Here is an 18533-nt window from a genome sequence, read left to right as displayed (position 1 = left end):
AAATAATTACAACAGTGAAGTCACGGATAATATAAGGTATTAAAAGCGTACCAATTACAATATCCATTAATGAATCCAGAACGAAATCGATGCCGCTCTCCGAAGCAATCGATTGTTGAATCGGATCTCCCAAAAGAGTGTCGACGTCTGGAAACCATTATCATTTTAATATTATCATAGTTTAAAATTACGATTTGGGTACGAGTTTCGAGAAAACATAAATGTAAAATATTTATGATTATTAGGTTTGTTTCACACACACATGTTCACGATTGTCACATTCGTTTGTTTTCTTTTTTTAGCTCGCATAAGCCTGCGTTACTCCTAGCTATCTTCTAGGTCTTCAACTATTAGTACAAAGATCGTTAGATGTTAAGTGAATGCGCTTATTTGAGTTCCATAAGTTCGATAAGACAAACTAATTATTATCAGTCACAATTATGTGCCGGCTCTATGTGCCATAGAATGCATCTCGTGATAACTCAGTTTCTTGATTATCGAGGTGAAAATGTTTATTTTCAAACACTTCGAAAGCGCGTCTTTTGTTCACAGAAGCGGATAATTTTTATTTTCAAACATATAAGAATTCTCGTATGTTTAACGCATTGATATGAAAACTATTTTATAGATTTTCCTTTAGCCATAAATTTCACGATTTAACCTTTAGTGTCAAGACTTAAGACAACACAATGTTTACGGTTTATTGTCAATTAGCATGTTCTATCCAAATGACCTTTGTAACCTATAACTCAAAACATGTTTTTCCTATAAATGAATGCTCAAATTGTCATTTGTTTTTTTTTTCTTAACGTAAAACCTTTTTTTGAAATAATCATAAATAACTCTTTTCACAGTGCAAATAAAGTATATATTTGAGTCAAAATACATAATGGTAGGCATCTAATACATTTATTTTTGTACGTTTAGAAGTAAGGATATAAAAAGTTAAGCAATAAAAATTGCAAGTGAAGTTAAAAAAAGTTCTTTTAAATGCCTTATACTTATTATATTATCATAAATCTTTACAATACTCACTCTTCAAGTCATTCTTGTAAGCATATAATACCATGTCAATTGGTGGTACAAGCCCTTGATGCAACTCTCGCGCCGCAGCAGAAAGCCAGGCTGCTATATCTGTGCAGGCGCAACTTACCACGTTGCGACTATCTTCCGCCGCCATACGTGACTGTTCGTTACTTAGCACCATTCCTGATATTAGTGACCTGAAAATAATGAATTTAATATAAGTGCTCTATTTGCAGCCTATAGTGCGTGAAAACCCCAGTTATTTAATAAGTTTTGTGCTATTAAAACACCAGTTTTACATTCCCTACAGGTCCATAAAAGGGAATAATCTTACAAAACACACTATTTTTATGATATTCGTTTACAGACTTCAAATAATCATTAAAAGCTTATAGTATACCTAATATATACTTAATCATATAAAGTAATTATGATTAAATTAGATAAAATATCTCTTTGTCATGTCAGAAATTTTAGTATCGTGGGACACCCCCAGGTGATGATGGCGTTGTAAGATATATTTTTAGATATTCAACGAACACATTTTGCATGTTTGAGCTGTTAATCCGTAACATTGGGAAGTTAGCCTTGAAAACTGTATTCTAGAAAGTTAATCGTATTAACATTTAACTCGATCAACTGTCAGTGTTCACATTTATTCAAATTAAGAATTAAAAAGAGGAAAAAGATAGTAAAAAGCAGACTAAATTACATTAACCAGTTCCAATCGGTTTCCCTTGTAAGGGTTGTCACTAAGAGGGTCGCGTTAATAGTTAGCGATTGAATGAATTTCACCTGCGGTCCAATTGCGTTAAAAGCCCTCGAATCAAATTGGAGGTAGAGTTCAATTTAGCACGCTGTTATGTGTTTAAAATGTATAATCGACGATTAATTAAAACATAAGTTAAGAAAAAGCAACATATACCTGTTTTAATGCTCTTGTACCGGCACCGCAGTCCGACTATACGCTTTGTTATACTAATACGGTGTATTAATTAGCATATTAGATAGCTACTTATAAAAGAAGAGAATAAATCACCCAAAGTTTATCTTAAGCTAATATCTTTTATTTAGGTTTGTTTATAAATGACAACGTTTTTAAACTACCGTTTTTATAAAAGTTTCCAATTGTTGTTTATATTACCCAGGTGTTGCCAGTATGCAAAGTATGAATTTACTCAAAAAAATTATAGTTCTTACAATTTCATTAGATATTTAGTATTCACCTTAAATGAAAAAAAATAAAGATATTATTATGTTGATGTTATTTCAATTATCTTTAGATTAAAATTTCTAAATATAAATATTTACTTACCCACACAATAGAACAACAAGGAACGTCACAATCACAACACTTTTGTCGTTGCAATCCGGTTCAGCATCAGGGAACAAGGCTCCCGTCTCCAACTCATCATCGTGGTTAGAACCTGACAGTAATGCCAGTACGCCCAAAATGAGAAGGTATATTGGTATCACCAAGGCAAAACAGGCAAAAGCTATGATGAATGCCAAGAACGTAGACTCCATCTTGATGGACTGGAAATATTATTATTAATTTATGAGTTTAGTGACAGAAGCAAGTATAGGCGAGGCGTGGGTCTTGGCATCAGATTTCTGAGGCAGTAAATGTAAAATTAGAAGCATTTAATGTATATTTTTTTTTTTTGACGTTCACAAGTGTACATTGTGTTACCTACATGAATAAATGATTTTTGACTTTGACGTCTTTTTGGGTCTACAGCATCGTTTCTCAATCATTTTTATGTCGCGACCCACGAAAAAGCCAAAAAGTTAAGTAAAACAGTCTTCGGACCCCGTCACTGTAAAATTATAATAATATGTACATAGATTTTTATCAGCTATACCAACGTTATATGAGCCTTCATTGGTTTTAACTGCGGTGTACTTGACCCCCTTTTAAATCAAACTCGACCCCCCCAAGGGTCGCGACCCCCCGGTTGAGAAAGGAAGTATACCAGTTTCCTCATGGTGTTTTCCATCACCGTCAAGTGCACATAGACAGGACGGTCCATTGGTGCATAGCTGGTGATCAGTTCGTACCTACGACAACAGGGTTGAGGGTTCGCTCAAGCCAATAATCCAATACTGCTATAAATGTTTACATAAGGCTATATAATTTAAAGAAGGCAATGTTAAGTTAACGACATACATTTTTGTAACATTTATCATCAACATCGTTAGGATTACACAAAAAGTGCTAACACATGCGATCATTATGAAGCTAAGTGTGTTATTATGTTTATTAGGGTATTTATTATAATGTAAATACTTTCATTTATCATCGTAATGTGAGGAAAAGTATTCTTACGTCATAAAAAAGTATCAACATTCTATCGATGTTTTTTAGTTTAGAAGGATTACGCTATGACTGAAGGTTTTATTTTAATAATTGAGGCAAAATTAGTGTAAAAGAAACGTTAAGAAAATATTTAAAAAAATACAATTATGCGGAGCATGTGTTAGTAAATGTTTGTGTTGCGTCTCCAACTTACCGTAGTTCATTATTTTTTTTAATTTATGAATAGTGGGTAGCATCATTTTTATTTTATAAATAAAACCTTGGCGATTGACGGAGAGTTTATGGTCAGTTATTCCCATCCGTTCTATGAATTTAGAACTCGCAGTATATATAAACTTAGAAGCTTAGATTTTTTAACGTTCATAAGTGTACACTAGATATTATAGTGTGAGATATTTGGAAAATACTGGAGGAGGCCTTTACCCGTGAACGGGTCAACGGTACTGAAGGAAGCTAGGATATTACGGTAACAAAAAAAAAATGTAACAAATATAAGTTGTATATTCATAGTAAATAAAACGGGCTTTAATTATTATTATAAGTGTACTAAGTTACCTCTGAATAAATGAGTATTTTCACTACGTATTCTCCGTAAACGTTATAAAATGAGTTATCTAAATTTAAGGTCTTCACTTCGCTTCAACTCACGACATATTTTTTCCATTTAAATTTATCGAAAACTAAAACAATAAAAATAAGACCTTCTCTTTTATTAATCTTAAATATCGACACTTAAAAATATTTTGTGATCAAGTATTTTTTTACTCCCTGCCAAATCGTATAAAATGAACATAAAAACTAATTCAATAATTGGTCATGTTTCCTTATAGGTTTGGAGTTTCTGTACATGAAAATGTTACGGTAACCTCACTCTAAGCCTTGACTCACTCTAAGGCTTCGAATAAGACAATTAAACAAATATAGGCTAATATTCTTAACTAAAAGACTGAGTTTAAAACTTTTGGAATACTCATCAGTAGGTATTTTTAGATTTTAAGACACAAACGACTACATTTTCATACTTAATTTATTCTTCATTTCAAACGTATGTTTAAGGATTGTGTATAATCTTTATTATAATGCGTAAACATTATAAACAATAACATTAATGTCACACAGATAGATATCGGTTTATTTATTAAAACTAATAAAACTACTTTGTTTGTGAAAAATATTTGACGGTATGAAAACAACTCTATTTAACGCGAAAAATACTTGTCAAACCTCTATTTAACAACAACAGATTTTATCGTAAATTATCACTAAAGCCATCCTCTATTAAAGCTCTCTAATTGTAGATTAATAACTAAGTGAAAAACGGCATAACATATTTAATGCCACAGAGCAGTGAACTACGTTTTAAACTTGATCTGTGGTGGTATTTAAATGTTTAAAATTAAGTTAATAACAATTTTTAATACGCAAATGCAAATGCTTGCCTCCACAACTGACTTCCAGGAACCAAAATAGCCGTTTATGCTCCTGTCAAAGCTAGTGGTAGTACATTAAGTACCCGAATAGCAGCTATCAGTCGAGAAACGTTGATCGATCAATCCAATCAAATTGCTGAATTAACCAATTAGTGTAGACCTCAAGTCAATAGAGAAACACCAATTGGATTTAACATCACATCGAGATCAAGCTTAAGGACTATTGAATAGTTATATTGACTCGTATTCCTAAGTGTTGCTTTGAAATAAATCCAATATTTTGTTACGAATTTTTTAAATTGTTTCTGGTATAGTCATAATTTAAAATATACTGTGATTACCAGTGTACTGCATTCTATCCAGTGGTCTGTGAAATGTGTTTAAATTTATATGTATAGTATATGTAATGTATGTATGAGTAATCAGGACTAGATAACTAAATATATGAGAGGGTGTGATGTAAGAACCTAACAACCCTACGGATCCCTAAGGCCTACAAACGTACTGTAACACATAAACAGTGAATATATAAATAAGTACGGGATGTCTCCACCAAGAGACCTAAGGTAACAGACGGAGCCCTACGGGTAGGATCAAAGGTTTAAGGTGGTGGGATTATCTCAAAGGACTTGAAGTATTCTTCGCCACTTTGAGAGGAAGCGTTGTATAGTGTTCTGTGTTATCGATGTTGATACCGCGTGGTTCAAACCTAGACTATCTTATAGCAAGTTTAACGAAAACAAGTTAATGCATTTTGGAATAATTGCCAGACACTGAATACCAAGAAAATGAATGTTGTTCTTTGAAATTGACATTTTAAAAGCATTGTTTCCGGATTATCAATATTATGGCGTGAAAAGTGTTTTTATTTCGTGACATAAATTTAAGAGGGAATTTCGTCTCCTAAATTAAATGAAGTTTCTTTTAATATTATAATTTTTAGATAGTGTGAGACGTTAAATACTATATACGAATATGCTAATGTAACAGTAAATACAATCAGTTGACCGAAAACTGATGATAAAAAATATTGTAACATTAGAAGTGGAAAAATATTTTCATTGTCAAAATGAATACAACTCGACTATTTTCTTTGCAACATCACATACTACACTACATCTATACATACCATATCGTGGACTCTCTCACAATGATACAAATATATATATGTGAAAAATGCAGATTCGTATAATTTCGTACAATTATTATTTTATAAACATTCATGGGAATTTATTCGAAACATGTTATAAGCGATTGTAATCTCACATTTCGTTGAGAATTGATAACAATCATAAATTAAAACTACAGTATCGAACTGCGTCTATTGCATGTCACCTTTAGTCTAATAGGGTAATTGGACCTGTGCATTATAAAAAACATTAGAAATGAATTAGAAAGTGTGGTTACCTCAAAGAGAACTTAAACTTAAACTTCTCGTAAGTAAAGGACAATAATAAATAACGATTAAGCCCTGAACAAATTACTTTGTTTTGACGCGTTATATAAACCAGCTTTTAAACTACAGATGTGTTTAAAATAAATAAAATACGACATACGTTTTGTATAAATGTCACGTACCAGCCCTGGCCTAGCTTGGTTTAATAGCAAAACTTAGGGCATGGCTGAAACATTTCTGTGCCAGTTTTCCTGATCTTGTGTGATGACTAGAACTCTCTTCTATCATACACAAATAAGTTTTCACAGACCTTACAAAGTAGACAAGTGGTAAATAGATTGGTTATGTATGTTTAAGTTTAGTCTCCTTTGAAGCCCGATTGCCAAACACATCGCTGCGTCTACGTCACTGTTAATTTTAATTTTATATGTGATCCAACTCTTGCGCTCTCCATGATAAAATAAATGACAGAATTAAATAAAGCAAATGTTTCACCAACTTATTTCTCGTAATGACTGAATGATGATAAAATAAACATGAGAGCATCTATAAAACCAAATTACAATTAAATGGGGAGAAACTTTTGATGTATCTAGCCAGCATCCGTATCAGTGTAGCTTAAGTTTTCGTACAACATAAGCGTGTGTTGCTTTTTATAACGGTTTCACAATGTTTTGGACTAATTTAAAATTATTCTTTATTATAACACTTTGCAATTATGCGACGGCAAAAGTTGCGCGTAAGTATATTTTAATTTATAAAATTGATTTAGAGCGACCGTTTTATAAACATGTACATTATTTCACTCAAAATTTAATTTTTTTGGGTTTATTGTTACAGATTTAATTAAGAAATCGTTATTTGAATTGCGTTTCATATTAGTTTAAAAAATTAGAACACAATTATTTTAGACAAACACACATAATAGAAAATAATTATTGTTTTTTAAATTTATAGTTTTTAGTTTATTTCTTTGAATTATTTAAGATTAAGGTTGGTAGATTCTATTTATTTGTATATTATATTTGGTTATGGACTTTACCCATGATGTTACTTTATTAAGTTTTTCCCTTACTAGGCTTGCCTGGAAGAGATCGCTTGTTAGCGATAAGGCCGTTGCCTCCCATATATTTTTTTCTTAAATGTAACGAAGTGTAAATAAATAAATTAAATTACACAATAATTATTTTTTATTTTATGTTCATTATAGATTAATACTAATTATTATCTTTCGTAATTCTGTTCATTATCGTTCACAAAAATGACACATTTGCTCTATTTCAAAATAGTTTTAATTTTATACTTAATAATTATTTTAACTTAAACATCTGATGACACATTTTCGTTTTTTGTGACATTGTTTGACATTTAAGGAATAGCATTTCCCAATATGACCGGGAGGTCACTTTCGGTGTTTTGCATTTCATTAATTTTCAATGATTTACTCAATATAATACGTGTATGTCATTATCTTAAGCAAGCAATCGTCGTTACACAATAATTTTGAACTGTTATAATATCGTAACCAGATTTCGAAGGCTTTGATTTTGCAATTATTTATTGCTCAAAGGTAGAATTTTGATAATATAACTAAAGACTATCAGAAGTTATAAAAGTTTTTTAAGATATTACAAATAGATTTCATATGACTCTGATTCTACTTGATCCATGATGCTCAAGTAAATATTTCTGATAAGTATACGGCTTGTGAGGAACGAGAAATTGCTAGGCTTTTAGCTACGTAATTTTTGTACTCGAGAAGTCCTACCACTGCTGAGAATCAGGTCTTATTTAATATGGAAATAATTGCATTTGCTGAAATATAAACCTTTATCAAGGTGTACACACTTGAGGTTAGCTCAATACAGTGCGGTTTATTGGGCCTTCGGTTTTACTTGTGTTTAAAAATATCTAAATAAACCGCAATCCGCAAGGCCAGAGTAGTGTTGACAATAAATGTATTATGCAACTTTTGATATTATTCCACATGAACTTTGAAATTTGATTGCAGAAATATTCCATATACAAAGATTTCGCCGGTTTTAACCACTAACAAGTAGTCATAGACACAGTTTTGAATTTATTGTCTAACCTTCACCTTTAAGAGTGTACTTTAGAGTAAAAATAAAATTCTTTATGTTTTAATTTTGTCTAGAGTTCTACATTATTATATATATTATTTTTTATTTACAGCCGACTACATAAAACCATGTCCAGGGCTAAAAACGGAGTGTTTAAAGCCGAATATTCTAGAAACAATCCCTCTGTTTGTAAAGGGCATCCCTAGCTTAGGTATAAACTCGTCGGATCCTCTACACCAGGAAAAAGTAGATTTGGAGCTTCCCGGAGGCTTACAGATACACTTTCGAGACGGTCTGTTAACTGGATTCCGAAAATGCGTGGTGGAAACTGTAAGGTACTTAACTAAATATGGTACCTACATTTATCTTTTAAATTGAACTAATTTAAATGTATGTTTAAAATTATTATGATATGCGGAATTGAAACATTAGCGTCTTATTTACTAATTCTTATTCGAAAAAGACAAGAAGTTCTGAAAAAACTACACACGTGCTGCTCATGGGCACCTGCAACATCCGGAATCTTACAAGTGCATTCAGCCTTAATTTAACAGGAATTTAGTTCAGTTAGATATCTAATTGCCACTATGTTAAATAAGGAATTGTATTTATTAACCCGGTGAATGTGGTACATTAAATAAAATATTTCAGTTATTTAGATCTGGAAGCGGACCTATCATTGCGTTGTAATTTGACCGTAAAAGGAAAGTACTCAGCGACTGGAAGAATTTTGATTGTTAGCATTAATGGAGATGGGGATGCTAAAATAAAAACACGTAAGAAAATTTATTTGTAATGAATATGTCAATGGTATTTTTATTCTCTTGTGATTTTGATTTTTGTCTTATTTCAGCCAATATCCAATTTGAGTCAAAACTAATATTCCAAGATGTGGTTCGTGATGGCGTTGAATATAGAGTTGTGAAGGATTACAAAGTGAAGTATCAGTTTGGAGAAAAAGTTACGTTTGCATTCACTAATTTGTTTAAGGGAAATCCCCAATTAAGTAAGTTTCGTCAAATTGTAAGTAAGCTCTGCTATTAACAGTATAATTCGATTGTTTTTGTTTTTATGAATAAGAGAGTAATTTTGATTGCTACTCGTACAGTATTAATTTAAATTGGTCAGTGGAATTTATTTTGATTTCAATATTTAAGATTAAAAAGTGGCGGAATAATACTTTTAGTTGACTTCGAAAGGGAGCTGTTGATTTTATGTAATCTTTTTACTTTATACTCTTTCCGCAAAAGAAATACGTATATTAGTCAAGTCATGACGAGATAATGCTTTAGTGGTAGCCTGATTCTCTAGTGTGTATTTCATCAAAATCATTATATTTCAGGTGAAACTGTTTTGCTATTTCTGAATGAAAATTGGAAGCAAGTTGTGGACGAATTTGGCAAACCAGTGGTCGATACGATCATCAAAGCGACGTTTGATAACATTAAACGATTCTTCGATAAAATTCCGAAGAATGAGCTTTTTGTAGATTAAATCTATTTTATAAATTTATAACTTGACTATTACCGCCTTAAATATATAATATTCTGTGATTTTAATTTGATTTTAAATCTAGGTTTAAGATAATGATCGATTTAATGAGCCTTACATTATGGTTAGTCCTATAAATTCTAGCCGTGTGTTGGTACTAAATCTGTATAGCCTACAGTGGCAAAAGTATCTGCAGTGCTTTATTGTAGGCATCATAAAGCTAAACTTAAAATACATTGTTATCCTTAACTCGTATTAAGGATTTACGAGTCCTGTAATGTAATTTCCAACTATTCATTATGAAGTTTTGTATAATGGAATCGCAGCTAGCCATAACATTTAGATATATGAAATTACCTGTAAAAATGAATATGGAAATGTAAATTTTCCCCACACAATATCCTTGATAAGACCTAAGAACAGAACATTATTTAAACAAAATTAAAGCTAAAGTTGTTTTAGTTTATTAAAATAAACTATAGTAGTGCATTCTTTTACGAAAATAAATATTCATATATTCGAATCTAAACATTAAAAAGGGTCTAAAAGCAGACTTACCGACGGGAAAATCGAAAGGATATATCATCGAAAAAAACTGCGACATAAAACTAAAAGGGTGAAATCCCTCTTCAAGTTTGAATTTCGGTATCAAATAGGTTTGTGTCTGCGGCATACTACTGAATTTTATTTTCGTCCTATCCTCCCCTTCGAACCAATCGTCATTGTAACTCGCTTTGATGTTATTTTCTGTTACAAGTACATCAACAGTCACGTTATAAGGTTCCGAGAACTCGTAATCTCTAACAATTTCTTTCGTTATTGGCAATATTTGTACGGAATTCACTTTCATCATGCCGATATCCATTGGAGCCTCGTCAAAATAATCCTTGGAGGCAATAGAAGATATTTCCGTCGTCATCTCCGTGGTAGACTTACGCGCCGCTATTGAATTCTTCAGGTTGTTATATTTCTCCAGCCAATTCCTTACTGCGAGTGAACCGTTATTTTCTAGAAACTCCCTGTTTTTCAACATCCCACCATTGTCAATCTCGAGGCGATGGGCATTTTCCATGTCATAGTGGACTTTTGCATTCACTTGGTGGTTATCTCTATACGAGGTTTCGTAACAATTGTCCCAAACGAGTTGTGACGCCGATGTATTATTTATATCATTTGCTTTTTCATTTACCTCACTCTCCGAAGAATTTCCTTCGCGAGATGAAAGCAATTTGAACGTTTCTTCATCACTTTTTTCATCGGAATTCGTTTTTTCAACCGGGTAAATTGGTGAGATTGCTCGGAAATTTTCTCGTCGTGCTTCCAACGTCTCGTCGGGGATGTCGGGCGGAGTGACATTAAGATTGTTTCCGGTCGACACCGCGAGAGTCGTTTCCGAACTCGTCACCGTTTGCGGCAAAGAAAAATTCGATTCGGTCGAGTCTCGTGAAGCGTTTATCTGATTCACTGAATTAATAACAATTTGCGACATAACCCGATTAAGAAGGATTATGTAAATTATAGTGGATTTCATTTTTATGCCATAGCTAACTTTTACAGCTCGCGACGTTTCATTACAAGTATCAATGATGAACTAAGTTGTGGAGTAGGGCATTGAACAGGGGATTTAGAGCACTTAGCAGTCTGCCGACGACGTTGCACAATCGTGTCATGTCAAGCCCCTGCCTTTACTGGATTATAAACAGAGTACCTTATTAAGGATGTACGTTTTGGAGCTATTACTTCGTTTTGTTTGATTTCTGCCCGATCATTCTTTAGGTTTATAACAAAAATATTTTAATGTCAGGAGTGATGTTAAATTAATCTAAAAAAAAACTTATTCGGTACATAGTCCACGTTGCTTAAATTATCTAGGTGTTTCTAATCTTTACACACATCAATTGTACATAAAACACTATTGTCACGTTGAATCTAAAATCTTATAAGTTTCAAAATTTAAACAAATCATTAAACATTATCATTCGCTATTGTTAAAGGAACATTCCGTCCAAGTTTTCTTAAACATTTCCTTTGATTTTCGAAATCTTTGCGTACACAAAGTAAAATGACCCTTAAGTTAAAAGGTGTCAAAAGGTTTAAAAGTGTCTTTTCGTTTGCGGCTGAAAATGAGGGCACGTGCCCGTTAAGCGCCATATGTGTGTTAAGTCAACATACTGCTTTCTTACTGGGTGAGGTTTTCCGAGATTTTTTAAGGGTAAATTGACTAGTGTCTGCTAAAAACGGGTCAGCGGGTCTCGGTATCGTGTCATGTTCATGTATCACCAGAGCCGTATCTACATGTCCAGTTTTTGTTACAACTGTCGGATCAACTTTTCAAAAATGGCAAACCAACCAACCGCACTGAAACCAGTTATCGCTCGGCTACCAAAACAAAAGACTGTTTTGCTTGTCGATCGAAATATGCCATTTGTAACCTTGATTTTTTATCATTTAATGAAAGGATAATCAAATTGTTATTTATATGAGGTAAACTAAATATAAAAACAATATTTTTTTACGCTTGTTTGGTTATAGAATTGCATATTGAAGATAATTTATATTAATTAAATTTTTGAAATTGAATTCTATAATAATTGATATACCGGCCCTGTGTAGTCATATTTCTATTAATTACCGTGATAACTAGGGCGCGGCCCATCTTCTCAGGTAGCCAGAGCTTTTAGCCGTTTTAAACGACACCTTTTAGAGATAATTGATGGAGAATAGTGAGTCTGCAACATGAAATGAGCAATTAACTATTACGCATATGTATCTTATACTTTCACACTTGCATCACCGGATTGACGTTATAATTATATGATTTTGTTCAAGCTAAACATTTAGAATTTCTAGGTAACAAACTCTAAGTGCTAATATCCGGCCTATATTAGTTCTCGAAGTAATCTGGTTCCCAAACGAAGAGGCATTAGGAAGTTCCTGCAATTTATGCATCACTAAATTCAGATTGCCGTTTGAAAGTAATTAAGTCATAACTTCGAAATGACCAGTGATTTACAGGCAATTTCCTTGAACATCCGAAATGTGACAGAATTGATTTGAATTTCATTTCATTTGTAATTAATGGGCGTTTAATGCAGCATTTGGTTCTTGATAAACAAAGTATCTGATATTTTCCTTATTTTTTCAACTTTGCTTACAGTATTTTAGTATGGCCATGAACATTTAAACGAATTAGGTCCTATGACGTCTATTAATTGTATTCGTTTAAACTTCTTATATTATTAGCAGCGTAATTTATTTTAGATTTTTTTTACTATTAGTACTAAAATTAAATTTTAAGTTACTTACCAGAATTAAAACAAAGTCAGGTCTATTTAAACACCTAGAACTCGAAAACAACTGGACCGACTTTCATGATTTTTCACTAATTAAAAACATTGGAAAATTTACCATCGGTGCACAGCCAGGTTTCGAACGCAGAATTTCTTTGAAAAAACGATCTTACAACAAATCTATATATATAAAAATGAAACCCGTTTTCCGTTGTCACGACATAACATGAAAACGGCTTGACCGATTTGTCTGATTCTTTTTTTATAATATTCCTTGAAGTACGAGGATGGTTCTTAAGGAGAGAAAAATTTAAAAAAATTGAGTGAAAAGATCTAAAAACAACACTTTTCTATATTCCCATACAAAATATTCGTAATAATACTTAAAAACAATTTGAACTTTAATACTATACCATAAAGTTCAAGTGTTAGTGGAAGGGTTCTGGGAAGGTAAATTTTAATTTTTTGACATAATGTATTTGTTGTCTTATCAACTTTCTTTTTTTATCTTACTAGCCAGTCGGTGTCCCGAATAGCAGAATAATGGCTGATTTACACAGGGTAAGTAGACAAGTCAGTCGCAGCGCCAAAGTCGGCGCCGCGACTGACTTTAACTGTTTACATGAAGTAAGTAGTAGTGGTGCGTTTCTCACGATGACCACACGTGTGTGAAGTCAGTGGGAAAAATGAATTCGCGAAAACAACTGTAACGACGATTTAATTATTTGTTGAAAAATTTATCAATTTTGCTGTTGAATGAGTTAATAGAAATGGTAGAAAATGAGATAACTAAAAATGAACGACAATGAGTAAGAAAATGGATTGACGATAGAAACGAAACTGGTGGCTCTGCTTTGTTGCTGAAGCAATTGCGATTTGAAGATCCTGCGGAGTATAAACTGGCCATATAATTGCACCAATTTTATGGTTTCGTCTTCGCTAAACTTCATTTTTATCGCCAGCGAAAAAAACGTGGTCACTCTACAACGCAGTGGCAGTGACTAGCCACGCACTGACTTGTCTGTTTACACGGGGTTTATTTGGCTGGCGCGGGGGTGCGCGGGTGGCGGGGGGCGCCAACTGACTTTAAAATATTCGTGTCCGAATATTCAAGTCAGCGCTGACTTCAAGCCACTGTACTGACTTCAAATCAGTTTACACAGGGTTTTTTTCGGGTCAGCACTGACTTGCCTCGAATTTGTAGTCAGTTACTGACCCTGTGTAAATCAGCTCTAAGTATTTAAAAAAATAAAGAATCGACTGTCAGGCGGTACGATGTTCGCCAGGCCAGCTAGTATTAAATATTTTGTATTTCTTTTGCATTAAATCATTGAAACTAGTAAACCATAAGATAGAGCCGATAATAATTCGGAATTTTCATAAAAAGCATCTAAGAAGAAAAACTTTTTCCCAGTCGGAATTAGAATACACCAAGGGATGTACAGCTATTAAAAAAAGTTGTAGCAATTTTCCGCATTTGAAGAGGCAAAAGTTTTGTTTTGAAAGAGCTTTGCGGAGATGATTACTTCACATCTTTTTCGCATTATGTCGTACGTGAAACAATTTCATAACTTGCTCTATTTAAATTTACATGATTGCAATCCTAAATTATATATATATTTATTTATTTTGGGAGAAAAAAAAATGATTTATATTATGTCTGAGGCAGCATCCATTGTCGTAGATTCAGGATACGAAAACATGACCTTGGGAAGTTCCTAACGCTTGACCACTAGGCTAACACATATTACTAAAACATACTAATATTATTTAATTGATTTTTTTAGTATGTCGCGCCATTGGAGCGTTATGATAAGTAACATATATTTACTGTACTGTTTTGATATACAAGTCTACAAAAAGCACAATTAGTCTTGGTACACATGAAATCTAATAAGAAAGTTAAACATTGGCAGGAAACTTAATTAGAGTTGTCTAAGACTTCAGGCGTTGGCGGCGCCCTAGTACCATATAGCTGCGATGTAAGTGAAATGTTATAAGCCCCTGCTGAGTTCTAAGATAATATTTCGTTCAATGTCGTCAAATAAATTTGTTCCATTTTTAAATTTAAACTTTACAAAGTGGTTCCGACTTCCGATCTGCCTAAGGTATCTCTTATAATCTGACTCTTGTGTATATATCATGTATTCGTCGATAAAATATTCTTTTTTGTTACATACTCTACATACATAATAATAATAATAATTAAGACTTATTTATTCCTTGAAACATTCATCCATTTTTACGAAAGATACACACACTTAAAATTTTATACAAGAATAATTTTGATGTTTTTCCAATTACCTCATACACCTCCTCCTCCTCCAACTGGCTCCATCTCTCTCTATTTTGACCATCTTTCTCCTGTTGCATTCATATATACAAAAAATATCTTTAGTAAATTGTGTAACATACTTTTATAAATATATAGAATATAGCTATGTGTTTCATTACTTCGGCGCCTGATAAAATAGCACAAGCATTTTATATAATAACTTCCTTAACAAGGTATCACCGTGGTCTTATTCAATTTCAAATGAAAATTGAATATTCTGGTAAATTACTTGCGAAGTATGGAAAATTGATTGAATCTCAGTCAAACCAGGTGTATGCTTACACATAACGAGATTTAGAAATGTAAAGTTGAAAGACGATCTAGTAACGACGAGTATGCACCGGGGTAACGTTCGCTGACTTTTTTTAAACATTAGAATACACTAGTAATTATGGTTACAGTGGTACGCAGTAAGTTCATAACTGCACTCTATTAGTATATTAAATTTCGTGCCTTGAAATATTAATAATAAAAGCCCGTTTGATTTCCAATCATAACAAAAAAAGAATGAACAGTTTAGATTTTTACATTTTATACATTATCTATATATAGATAGATATACATCCTAGCTAGCTTCAGTACCTTGGGAACCCCTTCACGGGTAAAGGCCTCCTCCAGATTTTTCCAAGTCTTTCCATAGCTTTCTTTCACCATTCGCTTCCTGCTACCGCTTCTTTTTCTTTCCTCCACCCTTTTTGGGGCGCCCTCTTCTTCTTCTTTCCCTTGGTCCTTTCCATATAGTTGTTTTTAAAGTCCACATCTGTGTATCTTGCTATATGCCCCTCATAATGAAAGGAAACTATCACTCATAAAATCGATTTCCGGATATCAAGAAATATCTTTGCTAAATAATCACTTCAGGCGCAAATAACTTGACGGTATTTGCAAATCGTTATATGACTTTACATGCACGTGAACAATATCAATATGGAAAAATAACATTGGAAAAATGACTGGTTAAAGGAGATTGGTTCACGTGTCTCATTAAGTGGTGGCGTTGATCGAAAGCGAATCGCTCGCGTGAATATCCCGATTTGTAATATCCTATTACTAGTAGGTCGCGTGATGATATGTATTTTATATCGTTTAAGAGGTTGTGTTAGAAATTTGAAGGCTTTTTATACGATCATTGATCGGCCTCATATGGAACCTGGTACCCGACGAAGTATTCCCAAGTATCCGTCAACGCATCCACCAGTCACCTGGCGTTGTGAGTGTTTTGACGGCAGTATGACTAAACATTTTTTCAAAAAGCCTTTATCGAATACTTAGCCTACACCGATAATTTATATTATTATTATTATTATAAATTTGAAACTGATTTTTTAATGCACAATATCGATTAGCTTCTTTAGAGATATTGAATATTTTGCGAATACATTTGTAAAACCTTAAATATAATATACAGGGTGGCCAAAAAGTCGTTGATCAAACGCAAATAGAGGATAGATGAGGTCATCAGCGGCAAAAAAATTTTCTACGGGAGGTCTCTAAGGTGATGCAACCCCTGCAGAGTTATGATTTATTTTGGTTTTTATATGAAAATTGACTTTTTTTTACTAATTCTTCTTAAAATTCGAAAATATCTACTACCTGTATCTTTCTCATAATATCCACTAGATTGGTACTGATGAGTTCTTGCGTTAGACATACTATTTATAGTTGTTTATTGAGTGTATTCAAGATAATATTAAGTGATACGATATAACATTTTTTCAAATCATAAATTTTTCTTTACTTTGGACCCCACTGTGAAAAAAAATTACTCCACCGAAAAGTGTCCCTGTATAACAAGTTTTGGCGCATTTAATATGGATTCTGAAAAGGTATTACACATTTCCATGAGTCGCTTTAATATCTTTCTAGGAAGAATAACAAACAACGATTGTGGAATAATAATTGTATTAAAACAATTATTTCTCAATGGTTGTTTGTAGGAAACAAAATATTTTACAATAAAATATGCTCAAAATTCCTGACTCTGACCATAATACTTAATCTGCACCGTCTATTCAAATTCCTACGTAACCCTCCAGCCATCTGTCCAATTTTTTGAATCTAGTCCGATTCACACAGTACTGGTCACAGGTAGGTAAATAATCTATCATAAGTCCGAATCGTTGTTGTTTTTTCGTCCTAGAAAGATATTAAAGCGACTCATGGAAATGTGTAATACCTTTTCAGAATCCATATTAAATGCGCCAAAACTTGTTATACAGGGTCACTTTTCGGTAGAGTAATTTTTTTTCACAGTGGGGTCCGAAATAAACCAAAAGTTTTGATTTGAAAAAAATTTATATCGTATAACTTAATATTATCTTCAATACACTCAATAAACAACTATAAATAGTATGTCTAACGCAAGAACTCATCAGTACCAATCTAGTGGATATTATGAAAAAGATACAGGATGTAGATTTTTTCGAATTTTAATAAGAATTAGTAAAAAAAGTCAATTTCCATATAAAAACCAAAATAAATCATAACTCTGCAGGGGTTGACCTTAGAGACCTCCCGTAGTACAATTTTTTGCCGCTGATGACCTCATCTATCCCCTATTTGCGTTTGATCCACGACTTTTTGGCCACCCTGTATAAGTGACAGGCTTTTAAAATCCATTCATTCAATACATGTCGATGCCATTATTAGCAATTAGGAACATTGAAGCTGAATTATATAATGAAGCATATCCTCCGAAACGATTCAAAAACCGCTCAACTAATTACTGTCGATCAGATATTAATGATTGGAGTGCAGTGTTGTGTTGAATAATGTGACTAATTGAGTTAGCCCACGCCGGTTGACGTTAATTTCTTAATTCAATTACGAGACGCTGCGTATCTATTCATCTTTATATTTTTTGCGAACAGGCTTATGAAAGGTTTTTTATAACAACCAGTACTAGAAGTTATATTAAAGCTATTTAATTCAATTATTTTTTGTTTTTTTTTAATTATTATGTTAAACTCTTAGATTTATATAAATAATTTACCTTAATAAGTAAATTTCTATGTAATGTATATTTGAAGTGATAAGACAATTCATCATCAATTTAATAAGTTAATATTTTACATATGACGAAATCAAAGTACATTACTGTATTTTAACATTTATTTTAATAAGAAACATATTTTTTGATGATATATAAACTGTAATTACAGGAA

The 18533-nt window shown here is 32.6% G+C and overlaps 2 protein-coding genes across 7 annotated transcripts in view; one reads left to right on the top strand and one right to left on the bottom strand.

Moving 5' to 3' along the window:
• The window catches only part of LOC125052628 (prominin-1-A), a 29763-nt gene extending 16610 nt beyond the window's left edge, over window positions 1-13153 (bottom strand). The window contains exons 1-5 of one of the 6 annotated variants that reach the window (XM_047653574.1): window positions 10303-11548; window positions 10102-10157; window positions 2342-2562; window positions 1036-1223; window positions 52-147 (exon numbers count right to left, since the gene is read on the bottom strand). In XM_047653574.1, coding sequence (XP_047509530.1) covers window positions 52-147; window positions 1036-1223; window positions 2342-2562; window positions 10102-10157; window positions 10303-11275 — 1534 coding nt within the window. In that variant the 5' untranslated portion in view covers window positions 11276-11548. Of the gene's footprint in view, window positions 1-51; window positions 148-1035; window positions 1224-1951; window positions 2086-2341; window positions 2563-6332; window positions 6493-10101; window positions 10158-10302; window positions 11549-13050 lie in introns of those variants that run through there. The other 5 variants (XM_047653573.1, XM_047653578.1, XM_047653577.1 and 2 more) reach the window with 5 other exon arrangements.
• On the top strand, window positions 6764-9812 carry LOC125052631 (protein takeout-like). Its single transcript, XM_047653581.1, has 5 exons — window positions 6764-6911; window positions 8366-8588; window positions 8905-9029; window positions 9107-9259; window positions 9596-9812. The coding sequence occupies exons 1-5, from the start codon at window positions 6842-6844 to the stop codon at window positions 9745-9747; spliced, it is 723 nt and encodes a 240-aa protein (XP_047509537.1). The 5' UTR covers window positions 6764-6841; the 3' UTR covers window positions 9748-9812.
• Window positions 13154-18533: the final 5380 nt, after the last annotated feature.

Source organism: Pieris napi, chromosome 9 (assembly GCF_905475465.1).
Source record: "Pieris napi chromosome 9, ilPieNapi1.2, whole genome shotgun sequence".
Taxonomy (NCBI): Eukaryota; Metazoa; Arthropoda; class Insecta; order Lepidoptera; family Pieridae; genus Pieris; species Pieris napi.
Note: the sequence above shows the minus strand (reverse complement) of the source record. Positions and strands in the feature narration are given on the sequence as shown.

What these genes read in the sequence shown, in the direction of transcription:
- LOC125052631 (XM_047653581.1), top strand. Translation starts at nt 6,842, where the DNA reads ATGTTTTGGACTAATTTAAAATTATTCTTTATTATAACACTTTGCAAT. An exon ending in GGATGCTAAAATAAAAACAC is followed by an intron (nt 9,030 to 9,106) that starts GTAAGAAAATTT and finishes GTCTTATTTCAG; the next exon opens with CCAATATCCAATTTGAGTCA. An exon ending in TAAGGGAAATCCCCAATTAA is followed by an intron (nt 9,260 to 9,595) that starts GTAAGTTTCGTC and finishes ATTATATTTCAG; the next exon opens with GTGAAACTGTTTTGCTATTT.